The following is a 15,342-nucleotide window of genomic DNA, read 5'->3' on the forward strand; positions in this document are numbered from 1 at the left end:
CTTTCTGCTGCCGCTATTGTTTCAGAAGGGTTGCTTAATTAGCATCCTCAGAAACACTAAAATCATAAGCAAACAAAATCAAATAAATCAAATAAAAATCTCTCTCAGAGGATACTTCAAAAATGTTCGATACATCAAAGGAGCTGTGATCTCATTAATGGGGAAGGTATGTCTTCACCGGTAGAGATTGCAACTCATCCACGCCTTCTCTTCCTACATAACTTTTGTCCGTATCCTCCTATAAATAATACTCTACCCAGTGTCCTAGAGGCCTCTAAATCTCTCGATGTTGTACAAATGCCAATGGAGGGAGTGCTACCCACATTTGTAGATATGCTTAAGAAAAGATAGAATAAGCTCTCCATTGAAAAAAATATGTAGTTTGTTTTTGTATCACCATCATTTCCAAATGTATCATTCTCCCCTCCTGTACCCAGAAATCCATCTCTTGTAACAAAGGAGGAAAAAGAAGGTCAGTGATACCAATCAGCACATTAACCAAGTAGGACAGTATTGGTAATGATTGTTACCCATCGTCTGCTCCTCTGCAAAGAAGAGGGATGGTGCTTTTTCTTCTGTCTTCTTCAGGGCCAAGCTTAGTCATTCTAATTATACACCATTCAGTTTTCTTTTTATGTAATTGTTCTTTCTATTTGCATTGTTGTAATCGTGTGTATATTGTTTTCCTAGTTCTCCCTTCACTCTGCATCAGTTCTTCTAAGTCTTCCCATGCTTCTCTGAAGTCTTCATTGTTTCTTATGGTATAGTAATTGCCTGAGCTCCTGAAAGAAGCCCTTCTTACGTGACAATATGATCAATAACTAAAAATGCAGCCTGGCAGGAGACTTTTAGATTACTATGACTATCTGTAATAGGAACAATCTCCTCCCTGGACCCATGCAAGTTAGGTTAGTTTTCCTTAAAAGGTATCAAGACCGTCCTTGCTATTTGATGGGCTCAGGGGGATAAAGGCTCAGGTTGTTGACATCACTTCCTAAACATCTGGGTCTGAGTACTAAATAGCCACGTAGGGCCCCAGGTGCTCTCTGATGCTTGGTGGACTATAATAGGCATCTCATGCAAGGGAGCTTTCCTCAGCTGAACCATCAGAAGGTGTCTTAAACGTCCATCCTTGTAGAATATCCTTCTCTTGCTGTGGCCAAGTAAATCTCCTTTTGTTAACTGTTCAGTTTCCTACACATGTTTTGTTTTGTTCTAATATTGAACCTAAACTACCAGGGGACTGCAGTACCTGAGGCAGGCTCAGCTCAGAACCCCATTATATTGCCCCTTGAGTCCTTCATTCAGCTCATCATTCCACAAACTTCACTGCTTGGGAGGCATTCTTGGCACACTTCTTTTTTTTTTTAGAATCAGAACACAAATGGGTAATGCGGTAGGTGTGTGTGAAGGAATCACCTCACAATATTTGCACACAAATGTGTAAGGATCAGGAATCCTAAACATGATGATAACAACACCTTAAACTGTTTCTTAGAGAAGTTTTGAAACAAAGGAGAACAGATATACTAAAGGCCGTTGTTTCAGTCGTGTCTGACTCTTCAGGACCCTATTTGGGATTTTCTTGGCAAAGATATTGGAGTTGTTTGCCATTTCCTTCTCCAGTTTATTTTACAGATGGGGAAACTGAGGAAAACAGTTAAGTGACTTGTTCAGGGACCCACAGCTAGTCAGTGTCTGAGGTCAAATTTGAACTCAGGTCTTCCCGACTCCAGGCTCAGTGCTCTCTCCACTGTGCCATCTGCCCCCGTACTAAAGAGTACCTTTGGTGTTAAATGGATCAAGGCCTTCCAAGACCTAGTGTGCTATAAAAGTGCTTTCCTTGCTGACGAACAATGCCCATAACATGAAAGGAGCATGGCCACAATTCTTTGCACGTAGTAGATTCTCCATAAATTTCTGTTATGTGAATCAATGAATAATGAGTCCGTGTACATGCTGCTGCAATAGGGTCTGCATCCCACGGCCTGAACTCGCTGCTATTTAATGACATCATGTAGTTGGACAGCCTCCAGAAGATCTTGAAGAAAAACAAGTTACGAAACATGTAAAAGCTGTTCCTATATCCCAGCTGCCATCTTCAAGAAGAACAGAACCCAAGGAGTGGGACAGTGAGACTGACGCGGTACTCAAGTTTGATGGCATTAGAGTGTGTTGGTGTGAAGCTGATGAGAGGGGTGGATGCTTTCCAGCTGAAGAAAGTGGTAGCTTGGCTCTGTGGTTTTCAGTAAGTCACTTTGCTTTTGGGGGATTCCATTTTGAAATGAGAGAGTTGAAGTAGATGGTTGTTCAGGTCCCTTCTAGCTCTGACATTTGATGACCTCGGCCTGTGTAGCCTGTAATGGAAAGATGCCCTATGGACGTGAGACAGAGACGCTTTCTGGTTGTGTAAGCACGGACAAGTTGCGTAAACTTTACATGCCCTCGTCTGGAAAATATAAAGTAATAACAGTAATAGCTAATAATACCCCTAGTAGCAACCTCTCAGTGGTGAGGGTCAAATGAAATAAAATAATGTATGTCGAGCCATTTTGTAAGCAGTATGTGAGAGGCAGTGAGTGGGGTATAGTGACCTTGTAGTCAGTAGGCCCTGCATTCAAGTCCAGTTTCTGGTATATACCACACTGCCCAACAATGAGCAAGTCACTTAACTTCTCTGTGGCCCCAGGCAACTCTGTTCGCTCTGATCTGCATTGGTGGATGGAGTTTCTAAATGGTGAGTTAGTTCCCTACACCAGTGAAATCAGATCCAGATCTCATCTCCCTTCCCCTCTCCCCATCCCCATAGCACTATATGAGTGCCTACCATTGTGTAGAACCCAGATCATGTCAGTTGTCACATGTGCCACATCATTCATGTCTGTCACCTCCTTTTACCTCCCCACTTTCACCTCTGCTCATCCACTCCGGTTTTGCCTTTGTTTGATGCTAGGAGATAAACCAGCTGATTTAATAGGCTTTACCCATTCCTGACTTCCCTGATAAATGGAGGTGAATGAGCAAAGCAAGAAAACACAGTTGCCTTGGAAAAGTGGGTCATGTGGATAATTGGTGACCCACAGAACTGGTCCTGGATGCTCCGCTGACTGTATTCCCACTTCAGCTTAGAGCAGTTGCCAATTTAGAAAGGGCGGGGGATAAAGAGGAGTAGGCTAAAGCTGAGCAAGACTGAATCATTGCAGGTTTCTGTCTTAAGTCCTGAGCACAGATGTACTAGGGAGTGGGTGGTTGGGGGGAGAACTGGGATAGCTAGTATCCTTGAAGTCTCTCTGGGCCCATTGCCAAGCACAGGATAGAAGAGCAGTGTCTGGCAGGCCGGCCAAATGGAGGCATTCCAAAAGCTATTGGCTGTGTGGAGCATTATGAGAGGGACAGTGAGTTCCTTCCTCTCCCTGAAAGGTCTTTCAGGGCCCTCGAATAATGCCCCAGTGAATGTGAGAGGCCCTCTGGGCTGGCTTCTTAAAGGGCCATAGTTGGCTTCACCACAGATATGCCATAGATTGTCCAGTAATGAATGAGCCGTATAAGCAAAGTAATTAGCCATGATGCATTAGACAGAAAAGAACTCGATTTCCCTTTCCTCCCTTCCCCCTAAATTGACACAACCATTCTTTACTGAGCCCTGCTCAATTCTTCCTTCCTTTCATTCTTTTTCCCCCGAGTCCTCTCCCTTCCTCTGAATCTCTCTCTTTTTATTTTTTCTCTCTATTCTTTGTGTTCATTAAGAGTTATCTTTATTCACCAAACCACAGAGCCTTTACATTTCTTTTATATGGCTTGATCCCTTGGATTGGTGAGAGAGGCCACCTCAGCCTCCAAATTACCAAGCAGACGACCACCCTAAAAGATTCAGTCTGATATTAGAACACATCTTCTTTGATGATGGGGGGTATTACCGCACTGTGATCACACTCTAAGGGAATTTCTTAGCTGTTTTCTGGCTTGCTACTTCTAATTACATAAGTACATGTTTGCCCCTTTTAGAATGTAAGCTAATTGGGAATAAGAATTGTGTCAGTTTTTGCATCCGCAATACTGTATGTGTATTTGTAGCAGCTAGGTGGTACTGGGAATTGGGTCTGGAGACAGGAAGGATCTGGGTTCAAATTTTACCTCAGACTTGTTTTTGTTCAGTGAATTCAGTCATGTCAGACTCCTTGTGACCCCACTTGGGGTTTTCTTGGTGAAGATACTGAAATGGTTTGTCACATTCTTCTCCAGCTCATTTTATAGATGAGCAAACTGAGGCAAACAGGGTTAAGTAACTTGCCCAGGGTTATAAAGCTAGTAAGTGTCTGAAGCCAGATTTGAACTCATATAGATAAGTTCTCCTGACTCCAGGCCTGGCACTCTATCCACTTAGTTTCTTTGATAAGAAAACCCCAAATGGGGTCACGAAGATTTAGACACCTGAAAATTACTGAATTATTACAGTGCCTGGAACATGGTAGAAACTGAATAAATCTGTGCCATCTCCCTCCCTTTCTTCCTTCTATCTTTCTCTCTTTCCCTCCCTCTCCAGTGCCTAGCACATAATAAGTACTTTAGAAATCCTCATTGGTTGATTGATTCCACCTTTTTCCTAATCCACACTTATACACTCAGCACAAAATTCCTTTAGGACCTCTGAATTGGAAGTCACTGTGTACCTAGGTGATCGCAGACTAACTTTAATTGAGTTCATTCATTTCATGTCATTGAACATCACTGACGCACACAGCCCAGAGGATAGGACCTGTGGGGCGATTTGGGATTTTGTTGTAGTTTCAGTCACAACTGACCGATCGCTTTGAACTCGGGTCTTCCTGACTCCAGGGCCAGCACTCTATCCACCATGCCATCTACCTGCCCTCTGTAGGGCAATATAGAAGAAGAAAAAGACACTTCAAGATCTTACGGCAAAGTTAAATACATTTTTGATACTCTCTCAACCATACCATGCCAGACAGAATGAGTAGAATCTGCTCAAAACTGGCAAGTCAGAAAAGCCTATCTTTGGTATCACTTGTTGCTGGTTTTTGGTGCCCCCTGATGCTCAGGAAGCCCTGAACTGAGAGCTAGAGAGAGATTGAGAGTGTTAAGTCAAAGGAGGCAAAGAACACCACGCAGTGAATCTAGTTCTGAAGAAGTTTTGAGACCAACCAGGGCTACACAAATATGTTACGATAGTAACAGATTGGCTGCTTCCCTTTCGGGCAGAGATTCTTAACCAGGGGTCTGTGAACTTTTTTTTTACTGGTAACTTTATTTCAGTATAACTGGTTCCCTTTGTATATATATATATATATATATATATATATACACACATACATATATATACACGTGCGTGTATATTTATGCTTTTAAAAACAGTACCCCAATAAGGGCTCCATGGACTTTAAGTTCATGACCCAAAATCATTTAAGAGTCCCTCCCTGCTCTAGGGAAGGTTGTCAAGTATCTAACTTGGACTTGGTGCCATTGCTTCAGAGCTGCGCAGTCGCAGTGGGCTCCAGGGACCAGTGGAAGAAGGCAGAATACCTCTGAAGCAGGTTGGTCAGTAATACAATTAGGATGGAGAAGCGAGGCATGTTGAATTGGTAGTGGCTCACAAACTTCAAGAACCACAGGAATTCCTTAGGGGTGAGTTCAGGGCCTTACCCACTGAGGATGGCATCAGTCTTGCAGAATTCCATCTGGACACCTTATGGGGAAATTATACATCTCCGGAGTTTGATTTCAGTGAGTCTGCAGTTCTCTATCTTGGCATATTCATTGCACCACTGGAGGCTGGCCAGAGTAATTTGGACTTTCACGCTATACTGGACTGAGTCTTGAGAATAGATCAAGATGTCATCAGGATAGATGATTGCTGACTGATCCAGTAGGATCCATAAAATGGCACTCATGAATCATTGAAATACCACAGGGGCATTCTGTAACCTGAATGGCATTATGGTATTTTACTTAGTGCTGGGCCAAATCTGAAATGTAATCCTCCAGTTATTTCTCTCCCTGAACTCAGAGCAGGTGTATTTAGTCTGCATCTTGTGTGTGTGTCTGTGAGTGTGTATGGGGTGTGTGAGGCGGGGCAGGGAGAAGGAAGATAAACAATTTAGAAAGATAAGATACCTGACGTCATGGAGGTTATCAGACAACTATAATATTCAATGTACGTCATAAGTATATTAGAGAATAAAAATAAAAAACACTGTAGACAATGTGATATGCACGAGGAAAGGTCTTTACTATTGGAGCAATTAGAAGTATTTAATTCAAATCAACAGACATTTATTAAACACCAGTCTTGCTTAACTCTGTCTTAATTAACATCATTATTTTTCCTGCAACCGTAAGCTGGTTACTTAAACTCTCTCGCCCTCCTCAGTTTCTTCATCTGTAAAATGGAGATAATACTGCTTTTCTTAGAATCATAATACAAAGAACGGCAAGCAAGGAGAAGCCAGTGTCATTGGCTTGCCAATCACGTAGTGAAGACATCACTTTGGGAACCTGTCATAGTATGTAAATGTGAGCTGTAATTATCTTCAGCAACACTGTTATCATCATATTAGGCCTATAACCTTGACCTTTTTGGATTGACAGTTTCCTCCTATGGCAGATCATTGATAACTAACCTGGACAAAGTGCTCTCAGTGGTGTGGCCCACCATGGTCAGACTGCTAGTAAGTGTCACAGACACTGGGCAGCATGTTGATCAAAGGGCTGATAGTCATTTGTTCATTTTGGTTTTTTTAGTGAAATACATGTTTTGAAAATTTTCAGATACCTATTTTTCTTTTATTCTAGAACCTTTACAAACTTTTTTGTTAACTTTTTACACCCTGGTTATCTCCCCTTCCCCATACCCCCATATGTACACATACATATACACACACCACCAGCAGTACCACAACTGAATTCTTCCTTGTAACCAAAACTTTTCAGTAAAACCAATGGACTCAGAGACTTCTGATGGAGCACACCGCGGTCCACTTTTGCAGTCCTCCTCCTTGATCCCCACCTTTCTATGGAAAGAAGAACAGTGCTTCTTATGACCAGTTTTCTCCACCTTCAGTTATTGCATGGGGGAATCTTTGGGTCACTATTCCATTTATAGTTGGATTGGGACCAGAAAACTTGGCAGCATTTTCAAAACCCCATCACATTTATCCAGAACTCTGAGAGAGTGATATTTCTTGGGGACACAGCAAGCGCTTTTGGTTACTGGATGTCCACAAGTTCTGGTTTTTACCTGTCATCAGGAGGGCTTGTGACTAGCTCACTGTCCCCTAGCAGTCCCTAAATAGTGGTTCTGAGGTCTTCTGTCCCACAGCAGTAAATTAGCCCAACTGCCTAGACTTGACAGGTGTAAGGCCAGGGATCTTCCCCCAGAGTGGCCAAGCCAGGCATCAGGCACTGATAATGGGTATGAAGAAAATTGGCAAAATACAGTGCCTTGTATGAAACAATTGCTCGAAGTCTCGCCTGGCACATAGGCACTTAATAAATGTTAATTGATTGATGGATAAATTATTGTCAAAGGAATGAATAAATGGTGTATGAACATTATTCCAGTTCTGGATTTGGTTTGAAGAGCTTAGTCAATCAGTCAGCATTTATTAAGTGCTAGAGATTCGAAAATGAAACAGTCCTTGCCCTCAGGGAGCTGACTTTCCATCAGAAGAGATAACACAAAGACATAGAAGGCATCTTGAGGCAGTTAGGTGGAATAGTAACTAGGATCCTAGACTTGGAGTCAGAAAGACTTGAGGTCATCTCCTGCCTCAGGCACTTGCTAGCCGTGTGACCCTGGGCAGGTCATTTAACCTCTACGTATCTCATCTGTAAATCAGGGGCAATAATAGAACTTAAATCTCACAGAATGGTGAAGATCAAAGGAGATGTATGTATATGGAATATATATAATATAATATACATATATACATGCATATACACATATATGTCTATCATAGCAAACCTTAAAGCACTGTATAAATATTAGCTCTTATAAAAGTTTATAGAAAATTATTACCAGGTAATTTTGGGAGAAAGGTACTAGCTGCTGTTAAGATCAGGAGAAGGTTCATGAGGAGGTGATACCTGAGCTGAGCATCTAAGAAAACTAAGACTCGTAAGAGAGGAGGAGGAAGGGCATTCCAAGGATGAAGGGCAAAGGAGTGGAAGTGGGAGGTGGGGTGTCATGTGTGACAAACAGGAAGAAAGCAATAGAGTTAGAAATAGGAAGATAGATATAGATACATAAAGATCATAAATATGGGCTGAGCCCAAGTCATGAAGGGCTTTAAATGCCAAACAAAAGGTTGTATTTGATCCCAGAGGAAATAGGACTATCAGAATTTGTTGAGCAGGGAAGTCATATGGTCAGTGTGGGAACATCACTTTGATAGCTGTACAGAGAATGGATTGGAGAGGAGAGAGACTTGAGGGAGAATACTTATTAGAGTCGCCTTGGGCCTGGAGGGGCTGTGAGTGGAGAGAATGTGACTGACGTGAGGGTTGTTGGAGGTCATACAAGCTTTGGCATCTGATTGGATTTGTGGGATGAGGGAAGATGAAGTTGAGGATGACTTCAAGGTTAGGAAATTGGGGGCATGGAAGATAGGGGCACCTTCTACAGAAGAAGAGAAGTTTAGAGGAAAGGGAAGGTAGCAAGTTTTGTTTTCAAAATGTTGTGTTTGACCTGCCTGTGTGATAACTGATTCAGAATGCCCAGTAGACAGCTGGTGATGATGACTAATGAGATTCAGGAGAGGCTAGGGCTGGGAGTTATCTACATAAAGATGATCGTTGGTTCCATGGGAGCTGACGAGCTCACCAAGAGAGTAAGTGAAGAGGACCCAGGACAGAGCCTTGGGAGACACCCCAAGTAGGGGCCAAATAGGGTTTATGAACCCTCAAAGGAGATGAGGAGTGGTCAGAGGAATAGGAAGAGAACCAGGAGAGAAAGTGTCCTAGAAAGTTTTCAGGAGGAAAAGGTGGTCAGAAACTGTGTTCCATGCTGCAGAAAGGTCAGGAAGGATGAGGACTGAGGAAAGGCCCTGAGATTTGTCAATGAAGAGGTGACTGAACTTTGGAAAAAGCCACTTAAGTTGAGTGATAAAATCAGAAGCCAGATTGCAAGGAGGTGAGAAATGAGGTGAAAGGGAGGAACAGTGGAGGCAGTAAGCATAGGGAGATTTTCTAGGAGATCTTAGGGCTGTAACAGGCCTCAGGCTAAAATGAATGATAGTTCTCATTCGGTTGGTGGAGGATTGGGGGGGGGGGTGGAAATGAGGTAAAGATTCCTTACTAGAGCAGGCAGCTGAGAGTGTAGGATAGATTATGAGTGGGAATCAAAACCAGGTGATAGCAGGGACAGCCAGAGAGAGGCAAGGTCAGTGAGCGAGGTCTTAAACAAGGAATACAGGGGATGAGACGGGTTGAGCAGAGGTCAGAAGTAACAGCCAGAATGTCTTCCAGAAGGACAAATTGTGCCAACAGAAACTTCCTGTGAAATACTGCTACCTCTTAACAGTCTTCTCCAGACTTTCTAGGCAGCCCAGTGAGGCTGGGGGGCGGGGGTGGCAAAGGGGGAGTCCTGTCTGGGCCTTAAAGGAACCCAGCCACCTGGTTAAGACCCAGCTCCAATAGGGCAGCATGTTTATCTTCCCTGAGGCCAAGAACCCCCATTTGGAAGTACAGCTGTGACCTCGGGTCAGTGGGGGAGCTCTGCCAGAGTAAGCATGGGCATAATCTACTGCTCCCAGAGCCCTTGCCATCTGGTTCTTTTTCTGGGCAAACGCTGGGAAAGAGGGAATTGGGCCAAGGACCTAATAGGGGGTTGATATATTATTTTGCCTAGCTAGTATACTTGCATTATAACAGGAATCTGTAGAGCAGGGTTTTCTAACCTGGGGTCTGTGAACTTGTGAACATAGATTATATAACACGTATCATATTATATATGTTATACGCACATATACACACATAACTATATATACATATACATACAAACATACACATATGTATTTATATAGAAATATATTTTATATATTTATTTATACACGTTATATATGCATTTTATATACACACACATATATATGTATATATATGTGTGTGTGTATATATATATATATAAATTGTATGTAGAGATACAGCAGCTAGGTGACACAGGGGCTAGAACCTGGCCAAGTTACTTAACATGTTTGCCTCAGTGTCTTCATCTGTAACATGGGGATAATAGTAGCCCCTACCTCCCAGGGTTGTAAAGAACAAATGAGATAGTAGTTTTAAAGTCCTTAGCACAGGGCCTGGCACCTAATAGATGTGCTATCGATGTTAGTTATTATTATGATATAATTGGTTTCCTTTGTAATTCTATGTATTATATTACATGTACTTAAAACCGTATTTTGAGAAGGGGTCCATAGACTTCACCAGACTGCCAAAGGGGACCATTCACACAGACATGGGAGAGAACCCTCACTAGACTCAAGGCCTTTACCTAAAGGAGTGACTCTCATGGCAGGAATTCCATGCATAATTGGGAGGCCAATAAGAGAGAGATCTGGAAGATCTGGAAGATCAGCTTCTCCAAAATCACACCAATTAGGTGGGCACCTGTTCTGTCTGCCTGCAAGGCTGGCTTCAGAATCTGTCACAGGTGAAGGTCAACTAGTATTGGCCTACATAGCAAATAAAAAAAGGTGGGCTAAGAAAGAGAAAAGAAAAGCGACCACAATCATTTGTTTGATGTCTCCTTTTCTTTGAGCATCCCTCCTTCCTAAGAAGACCAGGGGTGGGAGAGAAGTTCAGGGACTAGTTGTACTTTGATACTACCCTCCTAGAGAATCCATTGAGGAAGAGATCAGAAAGCATGAGGCATGAAAGGTTAGCCTGGTTTAGGTGATGGTGGTAGGGAGGACCTAACAAAAGCAGCTGTTGAGTGGCAGAGAGGGAGAGGTGGGCTAGTGAGGCAAAGGATGTTGAGTAAGCGATAGGAATTCCCATGTGGGTACGATTCTGTTCTGTTCCCCCCAGACTCTTGAGTTATGTTCCACACAAACTTGTCAAAAAACACTTTAGTGTCATCTCCAGAAGACCATAGTAACCTATAAGGGATTGACTATTGAATCACATCATGAAATTTAATCAGATTTTCTCTCCGATCCATTTGGGGTTAAGAGACCTGAATGTAATGAAATTACTGTCTGCCTCTGACCTGTAAACTGCTCTCTTGGGATCAGCATGGTACCCTGGTACCTGTTATTTTTAGGTCTAAGTAAAACTTGCACAATTCCTGAGCTCAGGGCCATCATCTTCTAACATTTAGGACCTAAACCTTTTCTGGTATAGACAGATGATGCTGTTTACCTTCTCCTGGCTCTTGAGATTCTGGGGGGCCGATTGTGTCGCCTGGAGGTTTTGGGTTTTGTTGTTGTTTTTTGAACCACAGAAGATAAGAAAGTATGTCAAGTCGATGCCAGCCAATGTCAGCAAAATAGTAGATAATCCCTGTGTTGATAAATTTGCTTTCACCATAATGGTTTGTTTATTAAACGGGCTGCTGCCCTTCTAATTAGGGGCTTTCAACTCAGTTAAATGATTTTTAGAGAACCTGGCAAAGAGACAGACTAAAGTGATATTTACTCTTTGAGTCCTAAGGTTTGTTTGTTTTGAGTTTTTTGTTTTGTTTTTAAACTGGTCTTTTGATGACTTTGGTCATAAAATACAGGGCAGTAATTCATTTTGGGAAGAGGATTTGGAATCAGAGGACTTGGGTTCAAATCCTAGCCCTGGCCCTAATTGTCTGTACCGCACACACAAAACTCCAGTCCTCAGTTCCTTGTCTGCGAAATGTGGGGGGTGGGGGTGGGGGGGGTGGACATGATGTCCTCGGATGGCCCTTCCAGCAGAGTTTGAACTCGCTTCTCAGAAAAAGACTCCAATTCCTGTTTTTCCCTGAGTCCGCCTTTCTTTGTCCCCACCCTAGGTGATTTGTAGTTGTGCCTAGAGCTGACAGGATGACAGCTAGCAGGACAGCTGAGACCAGGAGCAACAGCCAGACGGAAAAGTTGAAGTACAAACTTGTTAACAAGTGAGAATTTTTTTTTTCCTTTTGGGAGTTTAAAATGGCCCAAATCCTGACCTACTCCCATGTCCTAGTTACCTTCTCAATTCTAGGCAGAATAATCCCACTTCCTTTAACTTCATAAGTCTGATTTTCTACCTTTTAAAACATTTTTGGTGTAAACATTTGGTTTGCCTAATTGACTCTGAGCATTTTAAGCCTTTTTAAACATCTTGTGAATAATCTCCTTGTTTTCTACTTCTTTAATTTAATCAAACCTGATCTGATCAGTACTAAGTATTTCAAATTTACCAATTTTTATGTGTCTGTCATGAGCAAGGTACATTTCATCTTTCAGCCACCATAGTCAGCACAGGAAGATATAAAGATGAATAAGACAGTTTCTCATCCCCAAGGATCTTACCCTTTTATTAAATTAAATCTCCACTATAGTGGAGATAGTATATAATAAAATATGGGAAATATATAAGGGAAGTATCAACAAAGTACTACGAGGCATCTGAGGAGGGAGATATCTCCAGCTGGAAAATTCTAGGTGGAGATTGCAGTTAGAGTTGAGCCTTATGGGAAATGAGTAGGATTTCAACAAGGGGATTTGGGGGGGTGGGAGAGGAATAGGGGTCTTCATACTGCATTCCTATTCATGTTTTCCATTATTGTGTTTTAATTTGAAGCTAGCATGTGTAAGGTGGCATAGTAGATAGAGCGCTGGACCTGGAGTCAGGAAGACCTGAGTGCAAATTTGATCTCAGATATTTATCATTGTTTGACTTGGGGCAAGTCATTTAACTTGTCTGCCTTAATTTCCTTGAGTGTAAAATGGGGAAAATAATAGCGTCTACCTCGAAGGGCTGTTGTAAGGGTCAAATAAGATACTTGTAAAGTGCTGAGCAAAGTGCTCTGGGGATTTATTGATTCTGACACAGTAGGCACTTAATAAATGACGTTCTCTTCTCTCTGCTATGACCCCCTAGATCTTTTTTGGCACATGTTCTGTTCTTCCACCTCTTCTATTGCTTCCTCATATATCATATCCCTTCCCTTAGGTACCCTCTAAGTTCGTTGATTATTAACTAGTTAGTTAATTTTTATTAGTTATTAATTAATTATTAGCTATTAGTTGAGCATTTGCCCCCTCAATACCTCTGTTTCCATTGTGTGGGAGACTGACCGTTGTTTAGTCGTGTTTCAGTTGTGTCCAACTCTTCGTGACCCCATTTGGGGTTTTCTTGGAGTACCATTTTCCTTTGCCATTTCCTTCTCCAGCTCATTTTACAAATGAGGAAACTGAGGCAAACAGGGTTAAGTGACTCACTTAGTATCACACAGTTAGTAAATATCTAAAGCCAGATTTGAACTCAGGTCTTCCTGATTCCAGGCCTGGCACTCTGTCCACTGCACCACCTGAGCCTTACTTACCCATGGCCACATTCCCTCATGGGAATGTTAAGGTTCCAGAAACAAGAGTCCAGGAAACGTACTCTGTTTTATGCAGTTCTCTGCACGTAAGAAAAAGGAGAACATTCCACTTTCCTCGCCCCTCTGCCCGCTCACTCCACCTTTGTAACCCCTTTTACGAGCAATGTTCTTTCTTCTACGCTACGGAGATGGAGCTTCCAGAATCATCATTCCAGTTATTTACAGTATCCTATACTAACAGTATATACAAGATGTACAGACAGATATCATATGCTGAAAATCTAGCCCTCAGCACCGGCATATTTATATCATTCCTTATCATTTAACATGTGCTTGGTCTGCCCAAGTAAACCATAAGCTCCTTGACTACGAGGGACTGATTGTTTACTTCTTCATAGTTGGTGCTCGGTAACTGTTTGCTGCTGATGTTGGTGACTGAGTAACTAGCTAGTACTCAACTCATGTGCCTGGTGAGGCTAGAACAATCAGCCTCGTTAATTTATGCACTATGTTTCTGTTTCACTTGCTGCTCTGAAGACCAGTCATTCATTTAACCTAAGACCTTCTGCTTTAACTTGAGCTAAATATGACAAAGTGTGCGCATTTCCACGTTTTAAATTTACACTCAGGAGCTGAGCTCAGCAACACATTTTTGGATGCTTAGGGCCCTAATCAAAATATTTTATCAAGACTACCCTGGGGAATAGTGAGCAAATGTGTGATTTATTGAATCACAGGATTTAGAGCTGATGGTGACTAATATTAGAGATTACATAATCCAACCCCCACATTTTCCTTATGAGGAAACTGAGCTGAGTCACAAACATACAGTAAGAAGCAGTCTGGATTCTAACTCAGTGCCAAATCTAGTTTTCTCTTTATCAGTGGCATGTACGGAGAGTGGCCTCTGCGTACATCTTTGGTCTATAACACAACCGATGCCAATATATCTTCAGTCATAGACATTACTCATGGGAGACCCTATTGCGTTGAAAAAACAGAAGTGAATCTTATACCATAGCCTGATGTATCACTATTTCTTATGAAAGTAACTTCAAAACTGTATAAATCTGCATGTTCTATTTCTGTGGCCATTTTCTTTTAGGACATTTCTTAGAACTTCTATGAACGTCTCAAAACTTTAACCATTAAGGTCAAAAGATTTTGGATCCACATAGATATTTTATATTGGGTTCTTTATGTTTACTTTTTTTTAACATTCATTTTTAAATTTTGAATTCCAAATTTTCTCCCTCCCTCCTGCCCGTCCCCCCACCCATTGAGAAGGCAAACAAGATGACACCCATTATACATGTGAAGTCATGAACAACATACTAAAATTTGGTTCTTGGTGCAGTAACCGTAGTTCTTTCCAGTTGAACTAGATCAGCATTCCACTCCTAGGAGTACTGTTTGCATTTTACGCTGCCCGTACAGTGGGCCACCACATGAATCAGGGCAACAGTCAAACCCCTTTGTTAGAAGTTTAAAACTGAGACCAGTACAATTATTTCTCTCTTCCCTCAAACGGCCGTGTCCTTACAGGGAGAAAAAAATACCAAATACCAAATAAGAAAAACTCAGAATGGTAAGTAAAACTTGGACGTCTTAATGTTGATGATTGACACCGGGCCCATCTCCTCCAATTCAATTCAAATCAGTTCACTTAAACAAGCATTTGTTAAAGTGGCTGCTCTGAGCCAGACACTGTTCTAGGCACTTGGGGTACAAAAACCAAACTTTTTTAGGCCCAGTTGATTTTCAGTGACTTAAACCAAGAATGAGACAGTGAGGATGGCTCCCTTACTGATGTTTGTCTTTGCTGTGCA

The 15,342-nt window shown here is 42.0% G+C and overlaps 1 protein-coding gene across 2 annotated transcripts in view; it reads left to right on the top strand.

Annotated features, from left to right (window-relative positions):
- DENND2A (DENN domain containing 2A) overlaps positions 1–15,342 on the top strand; it is a 120,863-nt gene that overhangs the window by 28,917 nt on the left and 76,604 nt on the right. The window contains exon 2 of one of the 2 annotated variants that reach the window (XM_036761770.1): positions 11,996–12,100. The exons of the other annotated variant lie outside the window; for it this stretch is intronic. Coding sequence (XP_036617665.1) covers positions 12,027–12,100 — 74 coding nt within the window. The 5' untranslated portion in view covers positions 11,996–12,026. The remainder of the gene's footprint in view (positions 1–11,995; positions 12,101–15,342) is intronic. 2 annotated transcript variants of the gene reach the window in all.

Source organism: Trichosurus vulpecula, chromosome 5 (genome assembly GCF_011100635.1).
Source record: "Trichosurus vulpecula isolate mTriVul1 chromosome 5, mTriVul1.pri, whole genome shotgun sequence".
Taxonomy (NCBI): Eukaryota; Metazoa; Chordata; class Mammalia; order Diprotodontia; family Phalangeridae; genus Trichosurus; species Trichosurus vulpecula.